The 16,489-nt window shown below is 38.9% G+C and overlaps 1 protein-coding gene across 1 annotated transcript in view; it reads right to left on the bottom strand.

The window, feature by feature from the left end:
* The window catches only part of LOC143029111 (uncharacterized), a 33,215-nt gene extending 17,870 nt beyond the window's left edge, over positions 1–15,345 (bottom strand). The window contains exons 1-6 of the mRNA XM_076191544.1: positions 15,188–15,345; positions 7,162–7,691; positions 6,235–6,362; positions 5,884–6,024; positions 4,970–5,186; positions 2,553–2,704 (exon numbers count right to left, since the gene is read on the bottom strand). Coding sequence (XP_076047659.1) covers positions 2,553–2,704; positions 4,970–5,186; positions 5,884–6,024; positions 6,235–6,362; positions 7,162–7,691; positions 15,188–15,249 — 1,230 coding nt within the window. The 5' untranslated portion in view covers positions 15,250–15,345. The remainder of the gene's footprint in view (positions 1–2,552; positions 2,705–4,969; positions 5,187–5,883; positions 6,025–6,234; positions 6,363–7,161; positions 7,692–15,187) is intronic.
* Positions 15,346–16,489: the final 1,144 nt, after the last annotated feature.

The following is a 16,489-nucleotide window of genomic DNA, read 5'->3' as shown; positions in this document are numbered from 1 at the left end:
ATCTTCTGCTGAACCAGCACTTAATATACACCTTTTCTTGTTTCTGTCTTGGTACATATTTATTCACTCCTTCATTATAAATTTCCATCAAAATCATCCATTTCTCTTCCACTCGTGTCTTTTTGATTTTTTTTTCCCAATTTGCATTTTGAAATAATTTCTTAAGTTTCCCAAAGTCCATTTTGTTGTACATTAATCTTCCTTTTCTGTATTTCTCATTTCTCTCTATATACATTTCCTACTTTAGTTTAACCTCTATTAGTATGTGGTCACTTTCAAAATGGTGTCCTGTATTCAATTTTATCCACAATTACAGGTTCTGTTGTAAATATTAAATCTAGTCCCAACAGTTTTTCATTATTTCTGTATCTGGTATTTCATTTTACCCATTGTGTCACTGTATGTTCTATAGTCATGTCAAGTAATACATTTCCCCATAGAATCTCTCTGCCTTTCATTGTCATCTCTTCCTGACAGATTTCCTTGCAGTTAAAATCTCCCATAAGTTCTAGGTTACCACCATACTTCAGCATCTCATTTAATGAATCCCTTGTATCATCTAACATTTCTGAATGCTCACCCTCTTTCCAAGAACCTGTTTTTGGGGGCACATAAATCTCCACAAACTTTCTACTTTTTATGTCACTGTCTTCAACTTTTATCATGTTAATTTTCACTGTTTTTACCCTCTGTAACCTTCATCACATTTAAGTTTTTCTTGGCCAAAAACATGATTCCTCTGCCCTGTTTCTCATTTCTGTTTTTAATCTAATAATTATATAACCCATGACCAACACTATTTGGTGGTAGTGGACCTCTTAATTTCATCTCCAAAATTCACATTAGGTCTGGTTTTTCTTCTGGCAAGTGATCATTTAGTTCACCCAATCCTGAGATTAATCCATCTATATTAGTATACGCCACTTTTAATTTTTCTTCATCTCGTTTTGTTCCTTTCGTTTCGCTTACCTTAGAGTACCATTTTTCAGCCTCATGTTTAACCCCTTCCATACGGTGCCGCACACATAGGCGTCATGGACTTAGATCTTGGTGGCAGCAGCCAATGCCAGCCGTACGACGTGTCGTAATAATACTCGCATCATAAAATATAGTCACCGCTTATATCGATCGTTCTCTCTTCACCCGTGAATTTTGATAACCATAGAAAATGCGATTACAAAAGAATTGGAAAGAATGTCATTATGGAGGGGCAACTACAATAAATATAATCAAGACGCCGATATGGCAGCCTCGCGAATACACTCGCTCCCCATGACGCCTACGTGTGCGGCACCGTATGGAAGGGGTTAAGACTCTCCAATAGAACTCTTCGCTTTGTCTGTTCTTTTTGCATTTTTTTCTTCAGCTTCATCTCTTAGTGTCTTCTCTCTCGTTCCTCAAAATTCATTTCTCTTTTTATCCATATAAATTTGTAATGTTCACTCTGCTAACTTACCTGATTTTGCCAGTATGTCTTCTGCTACCATTTGTGATTTTCTTTACGGGTCATTTTTTTTCTTTAGAATATTGACCCAATTTAAATACTTCTATTTCTTTTCTACATCTTGGTCATTGACTTGTACTTCTTTTAGAATTGTTTTTGCCATTTCTTTTTCTGCTTTTTCTCTCGAATACCTAACCAAACCATGTTTTTCCTTTAGTCCATTTACTACAACACACTTTTTTCTATCCACTATATCTGACCCAATTTGCTTTTTCTTTGATTACTTGAATAATTTTGTCCTTTGCATTTTCCTGCATCTGTTGTACTATTTCTTTGAAAGCTATCTCTTCATTTTTTCTGTTTTCATTCCATTTCTTAATCTTCTGTGTGTGTGTGTGTGTTTTTCAAGAGACATAATAGGCTGATAGGTGTAACAAGAATGGATAGACATGGGAGAAGAAAATCTTCACTTCTTTTGATGATGATATGGTTTAACGTCATACACTCCCCCTCTATCTGGAGGCTAGGACGGTGCCCCTCACAGAGGGCTTTGTAGCGTGGAATTTAATGAACCATGCCCTTGGTTCAACTTCGCTGGTGGCAGGATTCAATTCTTTTACTCTAATCATATGCCCCTTTCACTCCTTTTTGTTGAAGCCATATGAACAGTGCAATTCAACACTTTCCCAGCAGTACAGCCTGTTCCTCCAGAGTGCATCCCTATCATGGAACAGGTTACCTAAGTCTCTATATATGACCACAATCTGTTACGGTGACCTGTGTATCAATCAAACTGTTCACAATGTGAATCCCATCTAGGCCCTACCCAAACCCCACATAAACAAATAAAGGAGCCAAGGTGGAGGGGAAAACAAGTGGATTTTGGATAGTCATGGGATGGGTGTATGCTTTGACACACATACCCAGGCAATAGGCAGGAGACAGGGATGACCCTTTATACATGAGGAGCTAAGAGGAGAGGGAAACAAATGGGTGTAGGATGGGAGTGGAATGGATGGGAATGGATGCATGCCTTGGCTGGCTAGCTCCCTTATAACAGGAAAGAGGCCCTTGGTATAAACATAGATGTCTGCAAGTGTATACTTACCTCGAGACTAAATTTCATACCAAAAAGAACCTCTGGAGCTCTATAAAGAAGAGTTTGTAGTTCGAAATCTGTGTAATAGAGAGACAATTCTTCATCTGTGTTACGTAGGGCATTTCCAAAGTCGACCACCATAATTGATGACAGGTCATCCTCTGAAATGGAAAATACGATGTAAGACACTTTATACTTAATTCCAAATCTAGAGGTTTGGGAAACCTTTAACCTATACAAATAGTTCATTAATTCTTATCTTATTCTGTTCACTGTTCACCACACATATGCACATACACATTAAAATTTGTTGAGATTTTGATATGGTTTAATGTCACAAACTCCCCCCTATCAGAAGGCTAGAATGGTGCCTCACACAGGACTTTGCAGCATGGAATTTAATGAACCATACCCTTGGTTCAACTTCACAAGTGGCAGGACTCAAACTGTCATCCCCTCAACCTTCGCAGCAAGTAACGATGCCCTAACATGCTCAGCAAGTGAGCTTTTACTCAAGAGAAATTTATGTCCTACACAAGATTGGGTGGGTGGATTCTATATATCTAGAGAATTTTTTTCATAATGTATCTCACAAAAAATGCACAGGCTTCAAGGAGTTCTATAGAAATGGGCAAAGGACTTTCTTAAGAACAGATTTATAAGAATAGTGCTGAATAATGCTAATGTCAGATTGGAAGGAAGTACCTAGTGGGGTTCCTCAAAGCTTGGTGTGAGCACCAGTAATGTTCTTTACCTAAGGTAATGATGTGATGGATGGAACAAATTATTACTCTATTTCCTCCTGATGAGCAGGGGATTGAAGATGGTTAAAAAGAGTACGAGGGAAATGGGATGTGAGCTAGTTGTTTGCTGATGAAACTGCACTTGTGGTGGGGATGAAGGAGGGTCTAAGGCAGTTAGTGATGGACTTTAGGAAGGTATGTGATAGGAGGAAGATGAAAGAAAATTAGAGTAAATATAGGGCGATGATATGCACAAGTGGAGAGGCTGGTATTAAGTTGGAGACAAGTCTTAAAGAAGAGAGATTTGATAAGGTGGATTGTTTTAAGTATCTGAGGTCACATGAATGGAGAAGTGTGGGTGGAGGTAAATTCTTGAGCGAGGGAACCAAGTAAACATCATGGGTGAATAACAAGTGCCATGACAAATAGGTACCTGGAAATCAATGCAAAGAGCAGATTATATAAAGGGGTGATTGTGCCTATGGCAATGTACAGGGAGATTTATCATTCAAGAGAAGTAGAAAGGAGAAATTTGAATGTGTCTAAGATGAATTTGGGATGATTTGGACATGAAAGAATGAGTGAAGAAAGATTAGCATGAGGTGTGGAAGGCAGAGGTGGATGGAGTAAACTTGCGGGGACAACTGAGGATGAGGTGGAAGGATGGTGTGCAAGGGGCTTTGAACAAAAGGGAAATGTTTGTTGAACAAGGAAGGGAAAAGGCAGGAGGTAGGGGTCAGTGGAGAATGGCTGTGTATGGATGATACTTTGATGCAGCCTGAAGGGATTTCTCCCCTTCTCTATTTTCCACATGAAATGACAGAGAGGGGGGTTGCTGATTAAGTAAAGCAGCCTTGCTGTGGATATATTAATTTGCTGCATTGCTTCTGACCCTGGCAGTAGGCAGGGGACAGGAATGATCCTTAATCCATGTAGATCTAAAATGAGAGAGCAACAAGGATGGTGGATATGAATGGAATGGGTGGGAGTGGGTGCATGCCTCCCTTATAAGAGGAAAAATGCCCTTGGTATATAGATAGTCAGTTTGAGATGAAGTGCCTGAGGAATATGGTGGGGGTCTCAAGGATTGATAAAATGAGAAATGAGGAGAGCATAGGTAGAAAAGAAGTGGCAAATAAGGCTTATGAAAGGTGGTTTCGGCACATGGAAAGAAAGAGTGTGGAAACCAGAGGTGGATGGAGTGAGCCTCAGGGGAAGATTAAAGGCGAGACGAATGGATGGGGTGAAAGGAGCTCAGAGGAAAAGGGTGTCTGTTGAGCCGGGAAGGGAGAAAGTAGGGGACAAGGAGAGAGGGTCACTGTGTACATGAAGCAGCTGGTCCTGCTGTGGATGTGCTGTTTTGCTGCATTGCTTCTGTCCTGAGCAGTGGGCAGGAGACCGGGATAACCTTTCATCCAAGAGGAGCTAAGATGATAGGGAAACAAGCAGGAGTTGGATCGGAGTGAAATTGGGTGTGGGTGGGTGCATGCCTTGGCTGACTACCTCCCTTACAATGAGGAAGATAGATACTGATGGCAAGATCATGAATTGTAATTGTATGGCCTTATTTGTGCCTACTGCTGCAATGATCTTTTACAATAGCAAACACTGAAACACATGCAAGTATATCCACCAAGACAATATAAAATAGAATGAAAAATTACAAGAATGCCTATTACTCACCATCTCTTAAGAGAATATTTTCTGGCTTGAGATCTGCATGAATGACATTTTGCTTGTACAGAAATCCCAACACTGTCAACAGCTTAACAGTAAGCTGTCTGACATGAGGAATACTGGTCTTGCCACGAATGTTTCTTAACTCATAATGGTTATATAAAGGTGTGGGGCTCAAGTATTCAAACACTAAACAATAGTGTGGACCATAGAGGAACTGATTCTGAAAAAGAAATAAATTTATTAAATGAAATAAAACAATTTATGATAGAATACCATCATATTTTATGTACATACATATACCTATGGCTCCCTTGCAAGAGAGGTAGCTAAAAAAAAAAAAAAAAAAAAAAAAAAAAAAAATCCCATCCATTTCATTCCCACATACTCCACTCACACCCTCCCTCCCTTTTATCTTGGCTCCTCCTGGATAACAGGATCCCTGCATCCTGCCCACTGCCCTGGGTCTCAGGCAATATAGCAAGACACAGCACATCCACAGCAAGGCCACTTCATTCAATCAGCAACCCCTTCTCTTCATCCCCTCATGCAGAAAAAGAGAAATGAGGAGAAATCCCTTTGGGCTGCATCAAAATATAATTCACATACTCTCCCCCATCCCCCACCCACTCCCTTCCATGCATCACAGCATCATCCATACACAACCATTCTCCATTCACCCCTATCTTCTGTCTTCTCCCTTCCTTCCTCAACAGACATTCCTCTCTTTCCCAATGCCCCTTTTACCCCATCCATCCATCTCATCCTTGGTCCCCCCCTTCATGTTCACTTCTTCCACCTCTGCCTTCCACACCTATTCTACTACTCTTTCTTCACTCCTTCTTTCCATGTGTCCAAACCATCCTAATACTCATTCATCAACCCTATCTCCCAACTCCCTTCAGAAAAGCCAAAATTACCAGTAGGCGAGCAAAAGGAACATAGAGCCAGGGATCAGCTCTGTGTAGCTCTAGAAGAATATCTGCTTCCTGAGATCCTATGGGTTTGTAAACACGATGAAGGACCTTAATTCCTACTGGTTTATCAGAATGGAAAGTATCCTGCAGGAGAGGAATTTATGAAATATTTTCAAAATAAGGATACATATCTAACTTTAAAGTCACTTGTGAATGAATAATAATAACAGCTTCAGATATTAAGAACTAAATGTCAACAACATATATTTCATAATGAATACAGTACCACAGGACAACCCTGGAGTATTATACAAAAAATATCATAATGAAGAAAAAGAAAGACATTAAACTTACAAGAGCTTTGATGATTATGGCAGACTGCCCTCGAGCCAAAACCTGAATGTGTTTGTATCGTGATGCTAACAAAGGCATATCTGGTTCTGGTGCAAATTCACCCTCCTCATCAGTGTAAGGTGTCGTTTCTGGGAGGAGAAAGAGATAGAGAGAGAGAGAGAGAGAAAAAAAAATTATAGTTTTCAGAAAGATTGAGAATAAAAAACCTACACACACACATGCATACATGGGATAGACAAAAGGTGGATGTATGCTTTGACTATGCCACCTTACTTATAACGGGAAAGAGCCTTTTGGTAAATGTAAATATATATGTATGTGTGTGTGTGTATATATATATATTTAACTCAGCCCAAAGGGATTTCTCTCATCTTTTTTCTGCTTGCGGGGGCGGAGAGGGGTGGGGTGGGGTTGCCAATTAAATGAAGCAGTGTTGCTGTGGATGTGCTGTGTCTCTCTGCTTTGCTCCTGACTCAGGGCATTGGGCAAGATGCAGGGATGATCTGCCATCCAGGAAGAGCAAAGAAAAGAGGGAGGGAGGGAGGCGTGGTGAATGGGAGTGGAGTGGGTGAGGATGAAATGCATGGGAATGGAATTATGCCTTTTGACTTTGACTACCTCCCTTGTATGGGGGGAAAAAGCCCTTGATATATGTACGATATACATATATATATATATGCAAGAAAAACCATTAGAGAAAATAAACAGTAGGTAGTAAGTTCTCTCATATATTACATATTCTTAAAAACAGTAACACACAAAAGATCTTACTGTCTTTTCTTTACTTGCTTCATTGGTTTTTCTTGCATTTGTATCCCATGGTGAAGTGAGGTTCCTGTGTACACATACACACACACACACAATCATGTCATTGAAAGGCTTGTTAGTTGAGCAAGTAACTTAAGTTCTGATAAATCTCAAACTCACCCATGTCTTCCTTTTCCACATCTGAGCCGTCATCTTCATTAATCTTATCACTTGAATTTAAATCTGATTTGTCTTTTTCATCCTCTTCTTCCTTTTTATCTTCTTTTCCTCCACCCCCTTCTTCACCACCCCCATGGTCTACTTTTTCCCCGTCTTCAGTATCGTTCTTCTCGTCTTCAGAAGCATCAGACTTTTTTGGGCTTTCCGTATCTTCATCTTCGTCTTCTTTTTTCTTTTCTTCTCTATTTTCTTTCTCCTTCTTCTTTTTATCACTACTTTCACTTTTCTCATCTGTTTGACCCTTGTCTTTGTTGGATACCTTTTCTGATTCCTTATTTTTACTGTCTCCTGCACTCCCTTTCTCTTTGCCTTTTGTCCCTTCCTTGGTCTTGTCACTGGCTTTTTCTTCTGATTTGACATCGTCTTTGTGTTTATATAATTCTTCATAAAGTGCTTTTAGGCCCCCTGTCACATGTGCAAGCATGTGGTGTGTTGGAGGTCGAATAAGAGGTAGATCATCAATGGATAGCCTATGTGGAGGAAACAAAATATAAGGTCAGTATGTCTCATCTTCAAATGCCTTTATCAAGTTACAATATCTTCTATACAATTTGTAAGACATTACTAATTTTCTTTACAACATCCAGGACTCAAACCACTTATACATACAACACAGTGCTGTCCTTTTGTTATACCTTTGCCCAAACTACAACCCTTTCCTACCAATGGGGTCATACACAACTGAATGAAATAGCTACAAAGAAACCATATTAAACAGATGAATGCCCTCTATTTGATAACAGTTAAATACCACGTGTAGAAATTGCAAAAAATTAACACAATAATAGTAAAAACGTTGCTTTGATTTTCCTTGACTGGAAACACTGCCTCACATCCTCCCATAGATCTCTGTGAAGAAACTTTGAACTTGTGGGTGTTTCTGCATCAACAGCTAAAGTAGGTGTTGGCAACCTTTCAACCATATTATGACTTGTGGAACTGCATGGCAACAGTACCTTTTAAATCTTTACAATAAGTTGATGATGATTTGGTTTTAAGTCACAAACTCCCCCTATCAGGAAGTTGGAATGGTGCCCCTTTCAGAGGACTTTGTAGCATGGAATTTAATGAACCATGCCCTTATTTTAGCTCCATCCCAGCTGGATTTGAACTACTATCACCTCAACTTACACTGCAAGTAATGACACCTTAACCCACTCGGCATGTGAGCTTCTTGCAATAAGTTACTGTAAAAAAAATCCTGTGCAATCATCATCAAATAAAAAATGGGGATATCAATTAATGTTAACTTCAGAATGATTTGGTTTCACTTTGATTTCATTACATTTTGTTTACCTGAAGTTGTGACGTCAGCAATCAGCAAAACATATACTTTACAAACTATACAAAATAAAATACTAAACCACCCAATAGTACACCTGCACTCTGACACCACAAACCTCCCATAGGTACACAGTTCATCTTAATACATCACACAAGAGCAGCAGCTTACTACTCAAATATATACAACACACCTTACCACCTGTAGCATACAATACACCCACACAAACATAATCATATCCAGGTCACAAAACAAGTTCTTCAAGAGAGATTACCAAATTCAATACTCCAACAAAAAACCCACCCAACATCAACCCTTGAGAAAAATCCCTCCAAAGAGAAACAAGAACCACATTTGTAGGCTTGCATTCAGGACACCATCCAATTATGACACTACCAGCACAAAACAGACTTGGTCACAGAATCAAACTCTCAATCACATCTTTCTCTCTACAGTATGTATATATATATATATATATATATATATATATATATATATGGGGTGTTCAGGATAAACCTGACACCTTTTCAGAAAGGAAAGAAAAACATCATATCTTGGCAAAAAACTTATGTATTCTCAAAATTCAAAGTGCATCTCTTCAAGGATTTTCTGCCAAATACAGTTCACTCAAAGAAGCCACCTTAAGCCTCCAGGCAGGACCTGAACCTGCAGCACGCAGCCTTCACGATGTCCTTTGAGAGACACCTGAATGCCAGTTTGAACCTGGTAATCAGCTCGTCCTTGGTGTTGCAGGCAGTACGATTGGTGTCTTTTTCAATTGAGCCCCATACATAATAGTCCATGGGGTTACAATCAGGTGAGTTGGGGGCCAGATGTTGGGACTGGTGAAGTCATATTAGTTCTCAGAGGTGTGACATTGAGCTGAGTCCTGCTGCCACATGTATGGTCTTCCCACAGCCACCTTCTCCACCCAGCACTTGACAACAGTGGACAGCAACTCAATATAACCATCTGAAGTGAGTCGAGTCCCTCTTCAAATATGTGGTGCAGCATGATGTGGCCTTCACTGGAAACACACCCAAAGACCATCACAGTTTGAGAGAACTTGGTCTTCATGAAGTGCAGGACTTCGTGTGGACTGTAGGCTAGCCACCTGTTGTTCTGCATGTTGTGCAACTGGTCCTGGAAGAAGTTCTCCTCATCTGAGAAGAACCAGAGCAGAACCAGAGCATCCCTGGCTTGACTGGGTGTTTGACCTCGTTGAGGAGTTTCTTGGCTTTCGTAAGGTGGGTTCTCTTGGGCCTTGGTGGTGAGTAGTTGGCCCTTGCACCTCTTGTATGAGGAGTAGCAAAGATCCTTGTTCAGCGCTTTCTTCATAGTTGCCACTCCAACACCCATCTCTCTCACCAAGGTCTGCATCGCATTGCCTGGATCTTGCCGCACAATTTTTTGCAGTTTCTCAATTAATTTTGTTGTGCAGACAGAGTCAAAACACCTGCTATGATCCTTCCTGCTAGCCACTGTTTCCACATCTCTGTTGCAATTCTCTAGCTCACATCTCACAGCCTTCATGATATTCAAGAAGCACTGAGATGGAGCTAAGATTTCCGGATTTTTTTAACCCAGCGCTAATAATCATGATGCAGGCCACTCTCTTCCAATATTCCAGTGCTTTCCAGTTGTCCATGCTCTCTAGCTCTACCAACAGTATACAGAATTTGCTATCCGTTGCACTTTATCACTATTAAATCCTTCAACTGTTTCTGAAATGCCAGACGAAAAAAATTATCAAATTTATCCCTAGTTGGAAACTGCACTAGTCAGAATTCTCCAATTCCTGGAATGAAAGATGACTTGGAAATAATCAGAAAAGACAGTAATTTTTGGCAAAGCTAGGTGAAATTCCAAGTATTCTGAAATTACCCCAAAAGGTCTCTTGTTTCCAGAATCTTCTGAAACCTGGAGAACGAATTTCAACTTTTTATCTTCTGAAATTATTTATAGACAAATCACAAGGCAACACAACACACCAAATTGGCAGTGTTTGTATGTAAACACTGGTAGGCTTGTTGGTTTATATTTACCTAACTGTAGTGTACAGGAAACCTAGCCTCAAATTCATGTACAGTTCAAGCTTGGTCTGTATCCTTAATTTCCAATTATCATATTTAGATTTGAATTCCTGTATTTTTCCATTTTGGGCTATATCACCTTCTATGCTATTCCAAGTAATTATGTATTTATATGGAAAACTATTTCTTCACATCCTTCAGACAAGCTTTCTCATATACTCTTATAAAGCTCTCCTATCCCTAACCAAGAGATCTCTTCTGTCACTAGTCTATCCCCTTTAGCAACCTGAATACTGTAATCATATCACTTATTTTTCATCAATGTGCCACCTGGTATAATGTATACAGTACTGTCCAATAAACATGATGCACAATAACAAAAGCTCAAACATACTATAATTATTAATAATAAACATATTATCTGTACAGTACGATCATTATGTTAACCTCTTCCATATGTAGGCATCATGAGGCACAAGTGGGTACAGTATATGAGGATGCAGGCGTCAGTGTCTTGATTATATTTATTTTGTAGTTGTAGCTAAGTGACCCCCAAATTCTGTGAACTGGTTTGATCAGGTCTTCTGTATTTATTATTACTCAGAGTGCAAGAGAACAAGTCATATAACAGCGACTTTATATTTTGTAGTGCAAGTAGTGTGATGCATTGTACATTAGGCATCTGATGCTGCGTACGAGAATTTGACTCGTACTGAAGAGGTTAACACTGAAATACTGTAGTGGGAAAAATTACTAGGTAATAAAAAAAGGCATCATTTGTATGTAAACACTGGTGATCTCAAGGCTCGATGGCACAGTAATAGTGTTCATAACTGGTACTCCAGCAGTCTGAGATCAACTTCCACCCAGGGCTGAAATAATTCAAGTATCACTGTGCTGCAAGCTGGCACTCCAACTCTTGTGGGGAAGGAGACGGATGTGGGTGTGGGTGTTAGGTCATAGCATTACCTGTAGATCTGGCAAAATGATAACAGCTATTGATCATGAGTCCAACACATGATCCAAGACCATAGTGAATTATATGTAAATCATCTACTGATGAATAATCAGTGACTCATCTATTTTTTTTTTTCAGCATCTTTCTCCATGGCATACACTTCTACATTTATAATATGAACTGTTCCCAGAAACTGGAAAATTCTACAGTACATAGGCTCCAATAGTCGAAACTTTTTTGCAGTCACAACTAATGCAGAAGTTTCTGTTTTACCCTCACAGTATACTATGTTTTTTATCATTCTCACATTAACCCCTTGAGTACCGGATGTATGTTTTGTGAAACCTGCATGTCACGGCTGAGTGCACCCGCCAGGAACCGAGCATGCTCCCCGTGACCCGCACGTGTCACAGTTATAAGCTGTGTGTATTGAGGGCTCTCAAGGCCTCGGTTTCTGGGTTATTTCTACCCACGTGGTGGCAAGTGTCTGAGTTTACAAACATAAGGCTCCAGCCATTCGTGGGACGGTTTGAAATGTTTGTTTACGTAAGGTTGACGGGTCAGTAACGAAGGGGTTAATGCTGACTGTTTATAGATCTTGTTGTGCTAGCATTATTAAATTTATTAAAGAATAAAACAAAAGAACTCTGGCACACCAAATAAATTATTAGCTAATATGAAATCTGGCACACCAAATAAATTATTAGCCAATATGAAATCTGGCACACCAAATAAATTATTAGCTAATAAGAAATCTGGCACAAAAGGATACCTTCTTGTCTGCTCTGTAAATTCAGGAGTGCACGAGGGGGGAGAGTCACCATATAATGAGCTGGTGGGGGTAAACTAGCTTTATCTGTTGGGCCCTGCTCTGGAGGTGCTGTGTTGCTAAGCTCTTAACCAAGCAGTGGGTGAGAGACGGTGATAGCCTTTTATCATGATAAAAGGGACAACAACTGGGTATGAATGAGCATATGCCTTGGCTGGACCATCCCCTAATAAGGAGGAATTTTTTTTTTCGTAATATGTATGTAAACCAAGAAATTAAACCTGTATAACACTTATGACTGACACAAGTTTTATTGTGGTAACATTATCATTATTATTGGTATCAATATTATATAGAATTTCATTACTCGTTCAATTTTGATAATAAAACTCAGCCAACTTAATTATGCAACTCCACCTTAGTTATAACATGTTATACAAACTTAGCTAACTTAATTATGCAACTCCACCTTAGTTATAACATGTTATACAAGGGGTTCATTTATTTCTAGGCTTTTTGTTTGGAGGATTGCCCTCACTCCTCCCTCACCTCACCTCACCATCCCATGACCTCGCTGACATGCAGAGTGGTCCCATGGGACACACTTGCCCCAGCCTTGTGACTCTATGTGCTGCCCAGTTTTGTTGGATCGACCAAAGCTTCCATGAGGCCCACAGGTAGGTCAAACAGCCTCCTTTAGGAACTCACATGCAGTGCCAGTGATGACTCAACCACAGCCTTGCCTGACCACGTGATGAACACTGGATTCATTGAGGAATGGACACCCATACTTGGTGACTCATTAGTATAGGAATGTTTTGCATCCAACTTCCCATGCATCAATTTTTACCTCATACCAATTAAGGGCATGGGTCACGACCTGCCTGTGTATGTAAAGAACAGATGAACGTAAAATATTCAGATCACCTTGGAGCATCACACTGTGAGCCTGACTTGCTGTCTTCGTACTTTCTCACCTTCTCTTCCGTAAGCAGACTGCCTTGGGACACGACTTGAAACACACAGTTGTCACCTCCCTCGCCATCTCTTCCCTTTCCCCTTTTCTTGCCTTAGAGTGAGCCATATAACATTCGGCTACCCGATGTGGGGCAAGACTACCACCCTAATATTTGGTGCTCAACATGGTGCAAGACTACCAGCCTAACACTTGGTGCCCAATGTGGGGCAAGACTACAGCTTAACATTTGGCACCCAACATGGTGTCTCCAATCCCCAGCTCAGCCAATGGCCAGCTGCTTGACTAACACCACTCAAATGCTGCCACATTGTCTACCGCTCAACTGCCACCACTTGATCTGCCACTCGACTACCACCAGCTAGACTGCTGCCACTTGGTCTACAGATTGCCTGCCACTGATGTCTACCACTTGATTGATGCCACTATGAATGAAGGGAACTTAAGAGGAAGACTAAGAATGAGATGGATGGAGGCAACCCAATGGATGGGGTGAAGGTGGCACTGGATGCACAAGGAATGTTTGTTGTGCACGAAGGGGAAGGGCAAAAGACAGTGTAAAGGAATGTTGGATATATTCAATGTTTTCTGTGTGGTGACTGCATCTGGGGGCAATGTGCATGTGGGCCAAACCTGTTCTGTGTTTATACTGTTTTGAAGTTAGATGATGGCATGAATGCAGTCATGTTCACATGGTTCTTGCTTGTTGTGAGATTTCTAGTTGTTTGAGTAGTATGTTGCCAGTTGTGTGAGTAGATTATCTATTGGGGTGGTTTATGTAAACCATGTTATATATCATCATGCTTTCTTGTGTACAATATATAGAATATATTTTCTTGATTGTTGGGAACCATGTCAGGGAGGTTTATTCATGTGTGGTTCTTAAAAGCTGTTTGTAAACTGAGATTTGTTTCTATTATTAATAATGCTTCCATAGTAAGATCTATATATAAAATGCACTATTATTTAATATATCATTACATATGCCCAAGTTCTTGTTTAATTATATTAAAAAAGTTAACCGAGTAATTTATTAAATATTAAAATAACCAAAGTATCATCAATATATGATATACACCAATGTTACATGACAATACTAGGACTATTCTTTAATATATCATTACATATGCACAAGTTCTTGTTTTACTACTTAATTATATTTAAAAAAGTTAATCGAGTAATTTGTTAAATAATAAATTAACCAAAGTACCAACAATAAATGATATACACCAACGTTACATGACAATACTAGGACCTAGTAAACAAGGCCAAACAGTTCCAACTAATTTCAGACCATGTCAGGGCACAGAAGCATCTCGGCTGTCTGCCACCCTTCTGTAGTTACAGATAAATTGTTAAATTATTCCTATTTTCACATCCAACAATTTGATAACTGGGACATTCATGTGACAGCACTTCCCAAATGCATATATATACTATGTACTTATCACTGATACTTACAGTCATATAAACTTTATTCTTAAATTATTTGATACTTACAAATATGAAAATGTCAAAAACTCAACTTTTCCTAACTGGATCTTATTTTAAAAACTGAAAACTTGGAGCAACACATAAGAACTTGTTCATTCACATTTGAATATGATAACTTTACCCATGAAGATAAATGAAAAATGTAAACAATCTAAAAGAATAATGAAAATAAACATGACTTAAAGGTGCTGTTACAGTAAACAATAGTAAACATGAACAAACAACAAGTCAGCATGGTACGATATTTATTTTGGATCAATTAACTATGCTGTGTTTATTACTGGAAGAATGGGCCCAAAGCGAAGAGAAGGCAAAGACAGGCGATTATTTACTCTCATCGCGTCGCCTGGGCCTCTCTACAACGCCATGGCGCGCAAAATGATGCCGAGTCTAACCATGACACTGACTAGCCCCCTCCCCCCCCTATAGGGATTAGTCCTTAACTTTCCCTTACCTTATCCATCGTTGAAAGCCACTGCCTGTGGCGCCTGAGCGTAAAGCATCATTCTTTGACATTTTAACACTACTGTGTTATAAACAACTCTGCTTTTACCCCCTGCCGCAAGCGTCCAGCGCCTCTTTTGTTTACAAACGGATACGTTCAAACAATTGACTCTCAATCTGCGTCAACAACCGCATTGATTTGAACTATAATTATAATGAAATAGAAATAATGAATATTCTTGTTATTAGCTATGAATAAATAAGAGACAACTCATTATTATCTATAACAACAAAATATTTTTCAAGGGCTTATTATTAGTAAATAAAATATTCTTGTGAACGGCGTCCCTCAGGATCTTCGGTCTTTCATCTAATAAGGCCCTGTATCACGGGTCTGCGCGATATAAATATTGTGCGCTTTCCTTAGACAGTTCATGATAACCATAAGATAAACGAGAATGCTCCAATGAAATACTTTTCAAACAGATAACTAATTGTACGTCTAACACTGACGGTACAATCATGGAAAAACTTTCCTACTGCACTAGAAAGGCAGGTGCTGCAGCAAGTTGTATATATCAAATAGATATTGAACCATATAACTATAAATTATTAGTATTCCCTTAAAGTTTGTTGAAGCTGAAATTGATTGTATTGTAATATCACCCTCACGCCCACTTTGCCAGGAATCTGATATGACGCATATAGTAAAATCTAATCCCGTGGTTAGTTTTATGGAAAATGGAGTAAAAATATGATGGAAGTACATGCCAACTATAATGAACTACGAATGGAAAAATATGTCCGAATAATCAACTTACTCGTCTACGTCAAATAACACATAAAACGAAACAACGATAAATAAATATATATTATGTGAAACAAAATAAGATATATATGTGTGTGTGTATGTGTATACACACATGCACATGTGTATATATGTATATATATATATATTATATATATATGTATATATGTATATATATATATACATATGTGTATATATATATATATGTATATATATATATATATATATATATATATATATATATATATATATATATATATATATATATATATATATATATATACAACACTGAATGGGTCCCAGTAAATAAATTATTCATCAACTACAATTCACTTTAATTCTAAGCCATCAACGTCGAGGAACTCGAGGAGGCATACATGCAGAAACTGAGACCATGTATCAATTTCTGCATGTATGCCTCCTCTAATTCCTCGACGTTGATGGTTTAGAATCAAAGTGCATTGTGGTTGATATATATATATATATATATATATATATATATAT

Source organism: Oratosquilla oratoria, chromosome 10 (genome assembly GCF_046742065.1).
Source record: "Oratosquilla oratoria isolate Oo_2021 chromosome 10, ASM4674206v1, whole genome shotgun sequence".
Taxonomy (NCBI): Eukaryota; Metazoa; Arthropoda; class Malacostraca; order Stomatopoda; family Squillidae; genus Oratosquilla; species Oratosquilla oratoria.
Note: the sequence above shows the minus strand (reverse complement) of the source record. Positions and strands in the feature narration are given on the sequence as shown.